A 14,928-nucleotide genomic window follows, 5' to 3' on the forward strand; every position below is an offset into this window, starting at 1 on the left:
AGGGGCCGGGAGCCTAGTCCAGGTTCCCCACGTGGGTTCAAGAGCCCAAGCATTAGTGCTATCGTTCACTGCCTTCGAAGGCACACTAGCAGGGACCTGGATCAAAGTGCAACAGCTGAACTTGAACAGATACCCATAAGGGATGGCAGTGACTTTACCCTCTATGCCACCAGACCAGCCTTCATTTTTCAATTAAAGTGAATTCATTTCGAAGAGAAAGGAAACACCATCAAGAAAGCAAACATCACAACAGGAATTATCTCTTCATGTTGTTAATTTCAGGGCATTTGTTTAACCAAGACTTTTTCCTTTTTTAATTAAATTGTCTTATGTAAGGTGGACCTTCATATGTTTCCTATGTGCAGGTTTTAATGCATTCAAATACAGACCCATCTTCTTACTTCTTATTCCATGAAGTCTCTGGGGTAAGAATGAGTTACTGAGGCCCCCTGCTCCCATGACATGTTTGTCCCCATTTTTACACTCCCAACCTGTCTATCTTGGTCTCAAGCCACTGATTCCTGTTTCCTGAACATGATGCTTCTGTTGTATTTATGTACATTTTACACACACACATCTTTTGTTGTTGTTTTGGACAGGGAGCACATGCAGAAAAGATTTTATAAGGGTTATTATTTTTTTTGCTTTGTTTTAGCAATGAATATAGAACACAACTCAAAGGAGTGCTGAACGCTAGGTTTTGAACAGGGCTATAAACATGTTCAAACTGATTTTTGATTAAGGCTCAAGATCCGTGCCATTATATTTCACTAATAAAGAATTTTTAGAGGGGCCGATGCCATGGCATAATAGGCTAAATCTCAGCCGGTGGCGCTGGTATCCCATATGGGTGTCAGTTGTAGTCCTGGCTACTCCACTTCTAATCCAGTTTTCTGCTTATGGCCTGGGAAAACAGCAGAGGACAGGTCAAGTGGGCAACATGGAAGAAACTCCTGGCTACCAGCTTCAGACTGTTTCAGCTCTGACCATTTCAGGCATTTGGGGAGTGAACCAGAGAATGGAGGATCCATACCGCCCCATCTCTGTTTCTCCTCTTTGTGTAACTCCGCCTTTCAAAGAAAAAAGTCAGCCCTTTAACAATCATTTTTAGACCATTATAGTCCATTAACTTACCTGTGCTCTCTTTCTTGCAAAGTTATTGAAATGTGACCATTTCTTCTCTACATAATAATCACAGAATAATAAAAGGGAAACAGCATTGCAGGATTCCTGGAAACTTGTGCCTCCATGGATGGTGTTAAGCATCCATGCCTGATCTCCAGGGGATTTTCTATTTTGCTATGGTACTTGGCATACTTTATAACTAGTATTCTGGTTTTTTAAAAATAATTTTTATTATCTTTCCTAGTATGGATCTGTAGGTATGGTAATTCCCCACTTTCCCTGCCCTTTCTCCTCCCAATATCTTCCCTATTTTATTATAGTATAGTCCTTTAGTAACCACTACAAGTTTAACATCATGCTACTTAAGTGCATCGTGGCATTGCAGGCATATATAAAGGTAGAACGCCTAGCATCATATTGCCAAGATATATTTAACTGTTTCATTGAGAATCCTCCCTTTATTTTCAAACCCCATTCTCTCCTATATCCAGTGTAGAAAGGTCTTTTAAACATAAACAGCATCAAACATCAAGATTTTGAGTCCACTTGGTAGTCCACAGAATTGAGGCTAAAATTTCAGTTTTTAAAAATTTCAAAAATCATCCCTGTGTGACGAAAAGGATGGATCCCTCACCTTCGCGTGTCTTGCTCCTTTCTGAAGGGACATGTGGGTGCTGGGAGCAGATCACGGTATGAAGCAACAGTGAAAACAAGTTGGCAGGATGAGTTTAGGCAGAGAAATCAAACTCAATACCCAAGTGGAAGAGCAAGGTCCCAATCCGAAGAAGCTATTCAGAGGGCAAGGTGGCTGACAGCAAGAGGCTCCGTGGATCCTGGCAAGAGTGGGTGTTTGAACTGAAAACACTCAACAGTGAGAAAGTGCCTGGGGTTGGGAGAGGGGCGTTCTGGGGGAGCTTCCTGAAGCAGGGAAAGAGCTATGGGCTCACTTCACCTTGTGCTGCAGCCGAACTGACAAAAAAGCAGTGCAGGTGAAAAGAGCCAAACCAGTTTAATATTTAACTAATTTACATCTTTATAAGTGATGCTTTTGCTTAGAAATATTTGAGTCTGTGGTAATGTATTGTAAACCGTATCTATTGTTTCCCAGAAGTGTGATGGGTAAAAACAAAAATCACTAGACTAACAGTAGACATTTCCAGGATTGCCGCTCACACTAGCTGGGAGTGGTTGTGAATATCAACACCCACATCAAATTAAAAGGAAATGAAAACCAAATGTAAAAGAAACAGTTTAATATGATGGATACAAATATAATTGAAATAAAAATCCCTCTCTGCTAAGAGCTCAGGTACCAAGTTCCAAAACATTGATTCTCAGGTAATAATGAGGCACAGTATGTGAGCAGTGGTACGCTAGTAAAAGGAAGTAGACAGAAAGCGCTGGGAAAAAAAGCTCAAGTTTACTCAAATGGAAATCATCTGGTAGCTAAACTTAGTAAAAGGCGAAAGATTTATACGATCTGAAGAGAAACCAGAGTATGGTAGCTAAAATTAGTACACACACACACACATGCCTTTTGTTGGAAGAAGAAATTGGGTAGATTTGAAACATGGGAGAAATTATATTAGGCAGACTCAACTGTGTGAGCAAACGCAGTGGGCAAGAATTCAGTGGCACGTTGGTTCCAGGTTTGATTCTGAGGCAGAAAAGGACACAGTATTGTGGAGATGAGGCAGTAAGTTTAAGAAGGACAGAATGTTCAACCCTTTGAAATTCAAACTGAGAGAGTACCCACTCTGTAATGCAGGAGAAGGACAAATCGTGACTATGACTGAGGGGACGCTGGGGGCGGTTTATGAAAGCTTTGGAGAGTGCCAGCCTGCAACCATTGAGACACCTGAATCTGAGCAGGGAAGTTGTAAGAGGTCAGGAACGGGAGGATTACACCTCTGTAGAGAATGGATCAACAGGGTTTGCTAAAATAAACCAATTAAAAAACGCTAATCAGAGAAATGAACATTTTCCTGAACACGTGGCTTCAGCAAAGGATGGCACAAGTTCTTGGGCTCCTGTAGCCACAGGGGAGACCAGCAGTAGGCTCCCAGTTCTTGGTTTGAATTGGTCTGGCACTGGCCATTGTGACTACTTGGATGAAAGTCTCTCTCTCTCTCTCTGTATCTGCCTTTCCAGGTCACAAGAAGGGAGTTGGATGGGAAGCAGGGTCACCAGGATTAGAACCGACACTCATATGGGATCCTGGCACATGCAAGGCGAGGACTTTAGCTGCTAGGCTACTGCACTGGGCCCAAATCATATTATTCTTTTTTTTTTTTAAAGTGGATTGGAATGATTCTGAGAACTTTAGCTAGCCTTTGTTAACTCTGCAGAAAATCTAAGAAGACATTGAACCAAATTTTTGAAACATTGCTGAAAAAAAAATTATGTTTCCTTATGGCCCCAACATCTTTGGCCTTATTTTCATCTTATTTATATATTGGGATTTTAAAAATAACTTTCCTACTTTGTCACCATAGTGAATCATAGCTATAGTTGCAATTTTACTATATGTGCTGTTGCAGCAAGCACGGAGTATAGCCATAAAGTTTTATTTTTTGTTGATCATTCCTGTTCCTCTGTTATTTCGATTCAGCAGTAAAACTACCTTTGGATTTAGGAACAGAATTGAGAGGGAGAGCAACTACAAATCAGCTAGCATGACAGAGCTAGCGCTCATTCCGCCCACTGGTTTGGGAAAAGGGGGGATTCTCCTGATTGCTTTTGAATGCCAAGGTTCATGAATCGTTGATGGATGTTCTCTGAGTGGATCTTCAAGAAAAATGCTTTTGCAGATAGTTTATGTGGGAGGCGAGGATAGCAGACACCGTAAGTGTATGGGGAAGGATAGAAAGTGAATGCAGGATAAACTACTGAGAAGGTTGTTACTGCAGACCCTGGAAGCTGAATCTTGCTAGGGCATTTGGGGGAGCACATCAGAGCCACTGCCACCCAAAGAGCTAGGACAAAGGATTCGTAACTTTCTCATGTGCATTAGTGACCAAGGGGTGTTGCCAGAAGCTTTTAACTGTGTGTTCAGCACCGCTGTCACAGTAACATCACCCCAAGGAACACACAAGAGAAATGATTGTGCTGTGTTACAATGCGTATTTACTTGTGGAAAATAAAATTTAAATACTATATAATTATCATGTTTCACCCATTATTCATCTATTGATTTTAAAAAACCATTTAAAATATTCCAAAAAAAAATATTCCCAGTTACATGTAACAAAAAAACAGGTAAAAGGTTAGATTTGTCCCTACTCTGGTCCCAGCACAGGTTCTTGATTTTGTACACAAGAATACAGGGTTCAAAAAGGGTAAGCATCATACCCTTATTTAACATCATATGAATGAGCTGTGTGCAAAGTCGAACATTTTATGATTTTGCATCAAATTGTCATAAGGTTGATTCATACTGACTGTTATTTTTACACTTTCCCCATGATGGGTTCCAAAGCAAAATTCTTTCAGCTTGATTGCTGACTCATACTCGAGGATCCCCACTACCATGAGCTTCCTCCTACAACACTTTGAGATAGAAAAGCGTATTGAAAAGTTCCTGGAGTTATGGTTATTTGAGGCAAAGCATTTTTGAAATTATCACATATAACGAATCTCCAAAAAGGTCATCAGAAGTGTGAATTGTTAAAAGTTAACACTTTAAAAAAAAGTTCGCACCATAGCAAACACTTTTATTTCATTTTCCATGGACTTTTTGAAGTACCCTTGCAATACCAATATTATTGAAAGGCTCCAATACAGGAGCACGTAGGCTGCAAGCACATTTGTACATGGATTTAAAATGAATTACTTACCAAATTACACAGTATTTTCAATAGCAGATATAAGAAAAGCCAAATCATATGTTTATGCTGATTTTGTTATTAATGTTTTAAAGACTCATAAGTCACATCGACATGACAAACTGAACTTTAGTACCTTTAATAACAATACTGATGTTTGAAGTATTGTGATTGAAATTGTTTTCAATGACTGTGAATATACTCCTGCAGCTTAAACTTGAACTTATTCCAGTATTTGCAACCAAAGTTCAGTTTTAAAACTACACAGATGACGTACGATATACTCAGAGAACAGACTGGCAGTATTTGGAAAGACAATGAAATAAAGAATACCTATCATAATTAAACCATTATTCCTCAGAAATATTCCAAAAGATGAACTAACTAGAAGGAAAAAGACCAAGAAATGTTTTGGAAAATTTTATTTTTTCTTTGTCACCAAAGGCGCACCCTTTATGGTAGAGGACACTCCGGTCCTTAGGAGCTGAGCATTTTCATGCAGAAAGTCACGCCGAATAATTGGTATGCTGTAGCATTTCTGGTTTGTTGACTTAACTTTAGCTTGTATGTGTAGCGGTGGCACGGTTTTCGGAGGTAATCCATTGATCTCATACATCCAGTACATATGTGATGTCTGGAGAGAGTGAGACAGCAAGAGGGAGGGGGAGAGTGAGAGTTTATATGCAATATCCAGGAACTCAGAAGAATGTATGGAAATGCTTATCATAATTAACATTTCCCATAATTAACATTGTTCCCAATATGGGATATGAAAAAGGTATAAAACTGAAACTGTACCTATAATGACAAATGATACGCATGAAAAAATAAGTTAAGAAAAGCACTTTGCTCTATAAATTTAGAACCATTTTCTAAAATCCGTCCTGTGGTGGACTAAGTAAGCTTCCTCCTCACATAAGGGAAAAGAATCTATTTGGTTCATGTAATTATGCACAGAATCAACTATAACTAGTAGGAACAATGCCCTTTATAATTATTTTATATATGGCAATTTCAGTGTAGCCATAAAAATCACTGGTAAAATAAGCTGAGCTTCTTTTGTAATATCATGAACATATGAAATAAAACCATTTGAATATACCAGGAAAGGTGTTGTGTCATTCTTGACATTCATAACCCAGGTGTAAGTTGGTACATTTCCTATGGTGATTTCTTTTGAATCCATCATTTCTTAAGCATGCATGCACAGGAATTAGGCAGACTAGCATTTTTCCGTATGTTTATATCCACAACTCAGCATATGTATTCTGGATTCCATTGCATGTGCAGAATTTCCTGAAGTCGCTTGTTTTTCATAGAGGTCTTTTCTTTTGCACTAAGATTTGTACCACGCATGCTTAGAAAACTCATTAAGGGTAAGCGCAGGACAAGTGATTGCTGCAGTATATAGTAGGCTTGATGTGTAATGCAGCTAGTACTAAGATGTGAACTACTAACTAGAAACTAGTCGTACTTGTGGCTGGCAGCTCAGAGTACCCAGGAGTGAGCTGCATGAGGGAACCAATGCCCTTTCACCCAGCAACTAGTGTACATAAATGTGAATTGCATGTATTGACCTGGCACTCGTATTCAAGACCCTTTGAAAACAATTATGCATAAAGATTATTATGAAATTGTCAATTATGTTTTGTGTATTTCAATTAAGATTCAAATAATTTTGCGGTAGGCTGCGCTGTGCATATGGTTCTTCCAGCAGCTGCCAAGGCTCTTTGCAAACCAAGTATTGTTGCGAGCAACAGAGAATGGGCAGCAAAGCCTCTCACCAGCTAGGTGGCACAGACTCTTAGATGAAAACCTAGGCAAAACATTCTCAAGCAGCTTCATATTTGCTTTGTTCACTAAAACAAAAGACATTTTTCTGCCTTTGGTACAACCTAATTATTGTTTGCTTTAGATATCCAGAAATCACTTTGGAACTAGGAATTGTGTAATACACAGCACACGCTTTGTTCCCTTTGTTACTGAAAGCATGCAACAAGAGGTTCCTTTTCAGAAACTGAAAGATGTCTATACCCTGAATGTACTTATTCCAACATATGTGAACATTTTCAGAGAAATTTTGTTTACTAGATGCATTTTTCAGAAAGATAAATGTCTGACCTGTTAACAAACACCTTAATAGGTCTGCTTCACATAGTGTTTTCCATTACAATATCATTTTATCTTGTTTTACTTTCTTCATTTCAGAGCTCAACATTCTGACAATACTCTATGCCTTAATTAAAAGTTCTAAAATCTCCCTCTTAAGCTACCCAAAAGTAGGTCATCGAATAGTTATATTACAGTAAATGATCTGTGACCATATGAATCCCTCTGCACATTTTGTTGATATGAAGGGGCAGCATTTTTCTTACTTTTACCTGGTGTTGATAACCTTTTGGTTCAACTCAATATTTAAATTCTGTTGTTTGACAAACAAGAAGTAAAGTGAGAACAGTTGAAGCAAGAGGGCCTTTGTGTGGTAGTATAAAGATTCTTGATCTGTGATCATTGGGTGAAATCTTCTCTCCCCAGGAATTCATAGAGATGCTTTCAGAGACCGAAGGAACCTTGTCATTGCCTCATGCCACTCACCTGTATCACCAATGTGGCTTTGTGTGTCTTGCTGTACATTCGAGGAGTGAATCCTACAGTAATTAGAGTCCCTTCACTGTTACAAGCAGGAAGTTCTCCAGCTCTAGGTTTTACGAAAAATTCCTCATCACTGCCAGGTAGGAAAAACGTTGTAAATGGCTCCGGATGTCTGTAACAAAAGTACAAATATCAACTTGTTCCATGCGGTCATTGGTTCATTGTCGGTGAGAGCTTCATGGGTGCAGTTTGAATCTTTCTGAAATGGGCCTGCGGTGAAACATCCATGTGCAATGCTGATAACAGAGTGAGCAGGCACTTTTAGAATGACTAAAAGATGCCATCTTGCAGAATGCAGCCAAATAGAATTTTACATTTTTTTTCAAGAATGCCTTCTATTTACAATATTCAGAGAAACAATTATGGTCTCTATAAAAATGGAAGGAATTCAAAACCCCAAAAGTAAATCCCGTCATTTGTAAGTAAAATCTTACATAAAATGACTGAGCCCCCTAAAGCTATCAGGGAGTAGTTTGTCTCTAGAACAGTTTCATGATGTTTTCTCTCTCTCCTTTAGCTTTCTGTTTGGGAGTGACATGAAAACACTACACAGTCTCATTGGAGACTTGGGCCTAGCGATGCTTGCAGTGATCTCTGTTGAACTGACTGATGTTTAAGCTTCCAGTACCCATATTTATGTCAAGGTTGCTTGCATCTGGGAGGAAAATTGTAAAGAAAACTGAAGAAATTCTTGGTAGGGTAAAGCAGGAGTTGGGCACACAACACCAGCGGTTTCAAGGCAGGCATCTAAAATCCAGATTGACAGAGGAAGGCATTAAGTACAATTTTTGCAAGCAGAATCCACTTTAAAATGTGGAAAAAAGGAGAATATTCAGGTTATAAGTTACTGATTCATTCAGCAAATAAGTGTTGAACATCAGGCGAAGATTTGTGAACACGATCATGAATACAAATGTCTTAGAACAGGATTATACCTCTATATGGATGTATGGCTTCTTGTAAGTTATTTAAGCTTTCTGTTCCTCAGTTTTATCATTTTTAAATTAATAACTGATAGAAAGCCATTAGATCAATGCCTGCCACATAGAAACTGATTTTTAAGGCCATTGCCAAGAGTGTTACAGGCAACATTACCAAACAGGGGAGAATAAATGACCCAATAAAAAGTAAAATTAATTTCCACAAAGTGACCCTAAGGAAATGGATGTATATGAACAACTTGAAGACTAATTTAAAAATAATCACCTTTCTTAAAAAAAGTTGATTAAAGAGAACGGACTTCATGTACTTTACACAGTGCCAAGCAGACAGCCACACTTCCTCCCCCGCCATGAACCCTTCCTTCCTTCATTTCCCCCTTCATATTCGCAATACAAATTTCATTTTAAGGATGCCATCAACCTCTGAAAAATGATGTTTGAACAACATCAGAATATCAACAAAGAAATAGAAAATAGTTGAGAACTAAATAGACAGATTCAATAAACTGAAAACTTCACAAGAGGAATTAAATGGGAAATGTTCAAGTGGGAGAGAGGATCAGTTAACTTTGTGGCAGATCATTTGAAGTATTCAGAGGAGCAAAAGGAAAAAGAAAAAGAATTAAAAGTTGAAGAAAGCCTGCAGTAGTTACAGGATATCATCAAGCGTACAGTATATGATGCATTATAGAAGTGAAAGCAAGAAAAAGAAGTGGCACATGAAATCATGTCACAGGGATATTTGCATTCTCTGTTTAGTGTAGCATCAATGAATACACAGATAAAAATGCATACACTCAGATATGGGTATATACAACATACACATATATACATATATGCATATGCATATGCAATGGAATATCACTGGATTTTATAAAATAAGAAAATAGTCTATAATTGCAATAAAATGGGGCCCAGTGCAATAGCCTAGTGGCTAAATGTTTGCCTTGCATACACCAGGATCCTGTATGGCCACTGGTTCATGTCCCGGCTGCTCCACTTCACATCTAGGTCCCTGCTTGTGGCCTGGGAAAATAGTAGAGGATGGTCCAAAACCTTGGATCTTGCACCCATGTGGGAGGCCCAAAAGAAGCTCCTAGCTCCTGGCTTCAGATTGGCTCAGCTCCAGCCATTGCAGCCACTTAGGGAGTGAGTTAGTGGATGGAAAATCTTTGTCTCTCCCTCTCTGTATAAAGGTGCCTTTCAAATAAATAAATAAATTGAAAAATTGCCATGGGTCCAGTGTGGTAGCCTAGCGGCTAAAGTCCTCGTCTTGCATGAGCCAGTTCTAATCCCAACAACCCCGCTTCCCATCCAGCTCCCTGCTTGTGGCTTGGGACAGCAGTCAAGGACGGCCCAAAGCCTTGGGACCCTGTATCCTTTTGGGAGACCTGGAAGAGGATCTGGGCTCCTGGCTTCGGATCGGCTCAGCTCCGGCCATTGTGGTCACTCGGAAAGTGAATCAATGGGAGGAAGATCCTCCTCTCTGTCTCTCCTCCTCCCCTCTGTATATCTGACTTCCCAATAAATAAATGAATAAACCTTTTTAAAAAAAGAAAAATTGCCATAAAATGAAAGAATTGAAGAGCAGTTTAAAATCAGTGAGGCAGATAAATACAAATTTTGGATGAGACAACTGTGACTACTATAAATAATTTAAACCAAAAAAAAAAAAAAACCTAGGAAACATTTTCAAGCTCATTTTATGAAGCCAGCATAATCCTATTAACAAAAACACTGCAAGAAAATAAAATTACAGGCTAATGTTCTTGGCCAACATACAGGCGAAAATGTCAACAATATCCTAATAAAACAAATGTGACAACAGATTTCAGGGTTATATATCATGACCAAGTGGGATTATCTGTAGGAGATAAGAACTCTTCAATATCAGAAAATCAGTCAATGTGTGTTACATCATTAACAGAAGAAAGTATAAAACTTCTTGATTATCTTAATAGATGCAGAAAAAACAATCATTTGACAAATGCAATACCCACTATAGATGTGAGACTAAAACGAGTAATAGAAATTGTGTCATGATGAGTCATGTATGATAAGTCCATAGCCAATATACTGAACAGTGAAAACTATATAGCTATTATTCTAAGATCAGAAACAAAAAAAAGATGCCCACTCTTGCCATTTCTAGTGAAAACAATGTTAGAATTTCTAGCCACAGCTTAATGAGGAATAAAAAATAAAGCATTAAAACAAGAATATTATTTATTTAATTATATATATTGTATGTACACACACACACACACACACACACACACACACCTAGGTAGAGATGATGTAATCTTAATGGAACAGTCTTCAAAGAGTTTTATTAGAGGGCCAGGTGTTTGGGCTAGCAGGTAAGACACGCATGTCTCTTAGGTTTCCGAGATCAGACGAGATCAGGCGCGTTCAGGATGGTATGGCCGTAGCACGCATGTCTCTTAGGGCACCAACACCCATATAGGCGCTTCCCCCGTGGGAGTATCTGGCTTCAAGGCCCAGCTCTGTGAATGTGTATCTAGGGAATCAGCTCAAGCAATTGAGTCCCTGCTGCCCCCCGGGAGCCCGGGACTGAGCTCCTGGTCCCTGACTCTGATCTGGCCCAGCCCCAACTATTCAGGTGGGGGGGGGGAGAGTGAATTAGAGGCTTGGAGCTTTTTGCCTCTCTGCCTCTCAAATACATGACAAAAATTGATAGCATGTTTTAATTTTTGAAAAATGGAATTAAAAGATAAATTCATTTGTGGGACAAACAGTTTTGAAATCCACATACAGGTTTTTATATAATATGCATTTTCTGCGAACGTTCTGAAGATCCCTTGTATGCATGGAATTCAAAATTTGTGTGTACCAAAGGAAACTTACCTTTTAACTCCAGTTGCCATAAATTTTGAGATACTCTTGTATATAAAAACCCCTAGAGTTCATACAAACACTATTTAGAGCTCATAAGTGAATTTAAGGGAACAGGATATAGCATCAATACAGAAAAACAAGTTACTTCTCTGTATACTAACAATTTGAAAAGGAAACATCCCATTTATAATACCATTACAAATTTTACTTATGCATAATCTTAACCAAAGGCATAACAGACTTCACTGAAAATGACAATACATAAGAGGTATCTGAAAAAGTCTCAAATCTGAGAAACAGAGACTAGAATCACATTTGCCAGGAGCTGCCTGTGATGGAAATGAGGGGTTGCTATTCAATGATGATACAGTCTCAGTCATTCAAGATGAAAGTTTTTAGAGATTTGCGATTTGCTGTACAGCATGATTACTGTTAATATGTACTGTACATGTGAAATTGTATAAAGAAGATACAGCTACTATTACCACATAAAAAGGAGTGCTCATCCTCAAGAAAACAAATAAAATGCTGTGTTTTTAAAGTAACTATTTAAAGGCAACTGACCACTGAAGGCAACTGGTCATTGAAAATGCCTTATGGAGGCTGGTACAGTGGCAGTTAAACCACTGCCTGCAGCGACAGAAAATTATGCCCGCTCTTCTCTAAAGGTGATATACTGGAATGAAGTCTGGGTCTCTGAAAGAAATGTTTATGGCCAGCAGTATGATGTGCAATTTGTGCATCTGTAACACACTGGTATATTTTAAAACAAAGTTTCCATAAAATCTAAAACTGGGTCTTGAATTGAGAGAAACAAATGTTGTCACATGGCTCTCTGTGTATATATTAAAGTAATATTAGTCACATTTATTAAACTTCTTTCAGTCTGATTTCAATCAAACCCCTTAAGTAAACTTGAGAAAAGATTTCAATGAAAGTAGAAGGATTTAGATTGAGCTTCAGCAGTGGGGAGGAGGCTAGGAAGAAAACTGGGGTGCAGAACTGCCTTTGAGGATAAAGCAGCTATGACTTGCTCCGCTGGCATGACAGTGGCTATCTGGATTAGAAGATGGCGTTCCAGTTCTGATCTTGTCCTTTGTCTTTGACGCTCAATAGCAAATGCTGTTTGTGAACACGCTCATTGCTACTTGGGGGTAAAGTCACTACCCGAGGTAGCACAGAGTCCCATGGCTGTCTCTTTTCTGATGATCTGTGTGTGCCAACTTTTCTGTGTCCCACTGGAAGTCAGACCCAATGTCCTAAGGGTAGCAAACCTGACAAAAGCCTGCGTTAGCCTTCAGGAAGACAGAAACATGCGTAGCTCACAAACACTTCAGGAAGCCCCTGGACTAAGAGGGTAGAAGCTGTGCCACCCTGTCAGAGGCCCAGATGGGACATGAGAGTTGCTCTGATCTAGAAAAATGAGATGCGTTACACATTTTGAAATCCATGCATAAGCCGTTTCTTGAAACCCATTTTCGAGAACTTTTTGAAGATTCTTTATATGCATCGATTTAAATACTTTCTTGCACCAAAATAAAGTTTTAATTTTGTTTTTTATAGACTCCCCTCCTCCCCTCACCCCCAAATACACTGTATATTTAGTCTGTATTCTTAAACTCAGTTCCTGCAAGACTCTGTCATCCAGATGGCTACCAGTGCACTCATTATTATTATAGCTTTGCTGCTAAGATATTCAAGCTTGCTTGCTTAATATAATGATCTGAATTTTCTTTGTGAGATAAAGCTTTTTAAATACCTTATTTCCAATTACACACCCTTGATCCAATCCCTGGTACTGACACAGGTGGCTTACACTGTATCAGGTATTCATGAAAGCACTGACATTATACTCTCACATTGACTGCAATTTCACAGAGGTATCCATTTAAATTACACAAATCAAGGATCAGGTTACAAGTCACTGAGCTTAGTCTACCCCTGAGCCTCTTCAGGAAAGTGTTCTTTTAGTTATTGTGGTTTTAGAAACCCTAAAAGCAATAATGAAAACCAACATTTTATTTTAAAAATTAGATAAAAAATTAAAGAAGTCAACCATTGCTGATTCTGGGACAGGTTAAAAATTGAAGCAACCTGTAAAGCTAATGCATCTTAGAAGCAGAAGGAAAGCTGGTTTCATTAAAAAAGGCAGCGCTGGGGGAGGGACTGGCACTTGTGATTTCTGCTGTAAACGATGTGAATGGGTCTCCTACAGGTTATGTGAGGTAACAAGAAAGAGTTGCATGAAATTCTTCAGGAGTGTTCTGATCTATATAGTTATCCAATGCAAAAGTAAAAGCATCAGTGAAAAGCAAGAATGCATTTTACTTAAGTAAGGCTGTGTAAGCTTGAAGTGAAGTACACTGCAAGGGGCAGTAGGCAAGTATTCCAGCATCATCGTCACTTCTATTTAATTAGCATCACAGTTCATATTCACCCTTAGCAGAATTATAAAATATTCAAAGACTGAGCATGGATAGTGAAAGCAGCAGATTGGTGAGATATTCAAGCAAGGGAGCTTAGATAGAAAGATTAAATTCCTGGGGTGCTATGATGCTTAAAGTTTAGAGATATATGCAAAAAACAACAGCAAGTATGTGAGAAAGAGTGAGCAGTAAAAGAGGAGGACATCAAAGACAGTGTGATGCAGACATTGTGAGTGGTCATAGTATGGACACATCCTTTGTGTGGGTATGAAAGCAATTTAGGACCACGCCAGAGATGGTGCAGGGGTAAGTAACATTGAACAGCCAGTTTGGTAGGTCTAGGTTCTGGGAGAGGGTGATTACTACAGGGTCATTTACTGACTGTGTCACAGAATAGGAGGGGACATCATGATGGAATGAGCTTCATGTTGTTATCATACTAGTTCCTTCCCAAAATATAGTAATATAGAATTGAAAAAAATTCAGTTCAGTCTGTTAAATGTCAAATGAGTAAATAGATATGAGATACAAACATCTTTTACTAAGCTACTGAAATATACAGAGAAATCAACAATGCTGAGTGGAAATAGTGAGGCAATACTTTTTCAATGAGCGGGCTTAGGTAGTTTGTCAAGTTCTGAGGATGGCATAAGGTTTATTTTCCATGCCTAGTCTACACTCTCCATCAATTTTCAAACACCACCTAAAGCGATGTTACTGGCCCTGGTCAAGAATGGCTGCTTTTCTTTATCTTTGTTTACATCATCTTGACTATGTGATTTCTGAACATGTGAAGGTCTATATTCATCTATATGTAACTATAACTCCAGCAGTTCCGTTTTATTGGGTTGCTGTGACTTACAACAGGTTCTTCTTCTTTATCTAATGGTTTGCAGGAATATGATTATTGACTTAAGTTTTCATTTATGGATTTTTTAAAAGAAAGAAGCACAAATGAAGACGAGATGAAAATGGAACTTTGAACACAAAGGATGTGCATGGTTTAAAAATAACCTTAAGCACATCCAAATCTGGCAACTAACTTCATTCTTAACTGTGCAATTATGATTGTATGTGTGTGTGTGTTTATGAGTTTACATA

The 14,928-nt window shown here is 38.6% G+C and overlaps 1 protein-coding gene across 1 annotated transcript in view; it reads right to left on the reverse strand.

The window, feature by feature from the left end:
- Positions 1-5,370: 5,370 nt before the first annotated feature.
- CFAP47 (cilia and flagella associated protein 47) overlaps positions 5,371-14,928 on the reverse strand; it is a 203,262-nt gene continuing 193,704 nt past the window's right edge. The window contains exons 65-66 of the mRNA XM_041003124.1: positions 7,545-7,713; positions 5,371-5,583 (exon numbers count right to left, since the gene is read on the reverse strand). Coding sequence (XP_040859058.1) covers positions 5,371-5,583; positions 7,545-7,713 — 382 coding nt within the window. The remainder of the gene's footprint in view (positions 5,584-7,544; positions 7,714-14,928) is intronic.

The sequence above is a fragment of the Ochotona curzoniae genome, unplaced genomic scaffold (genome assembly GCF_017591425.1).
Source record: "Ochotona curzoniae isolate NIBS_2020 unplaced genomic scaffold, NIBS_Ocur_1.0 contig_1274, whole genome shotgun sequence".
NCBI classification, from domain to species: Eukaryota; Metazoa; Chordata; class Mammalia; order Lagomorpha; family Ochotonidae; genus Ochotona; species Ochotona curzoniae.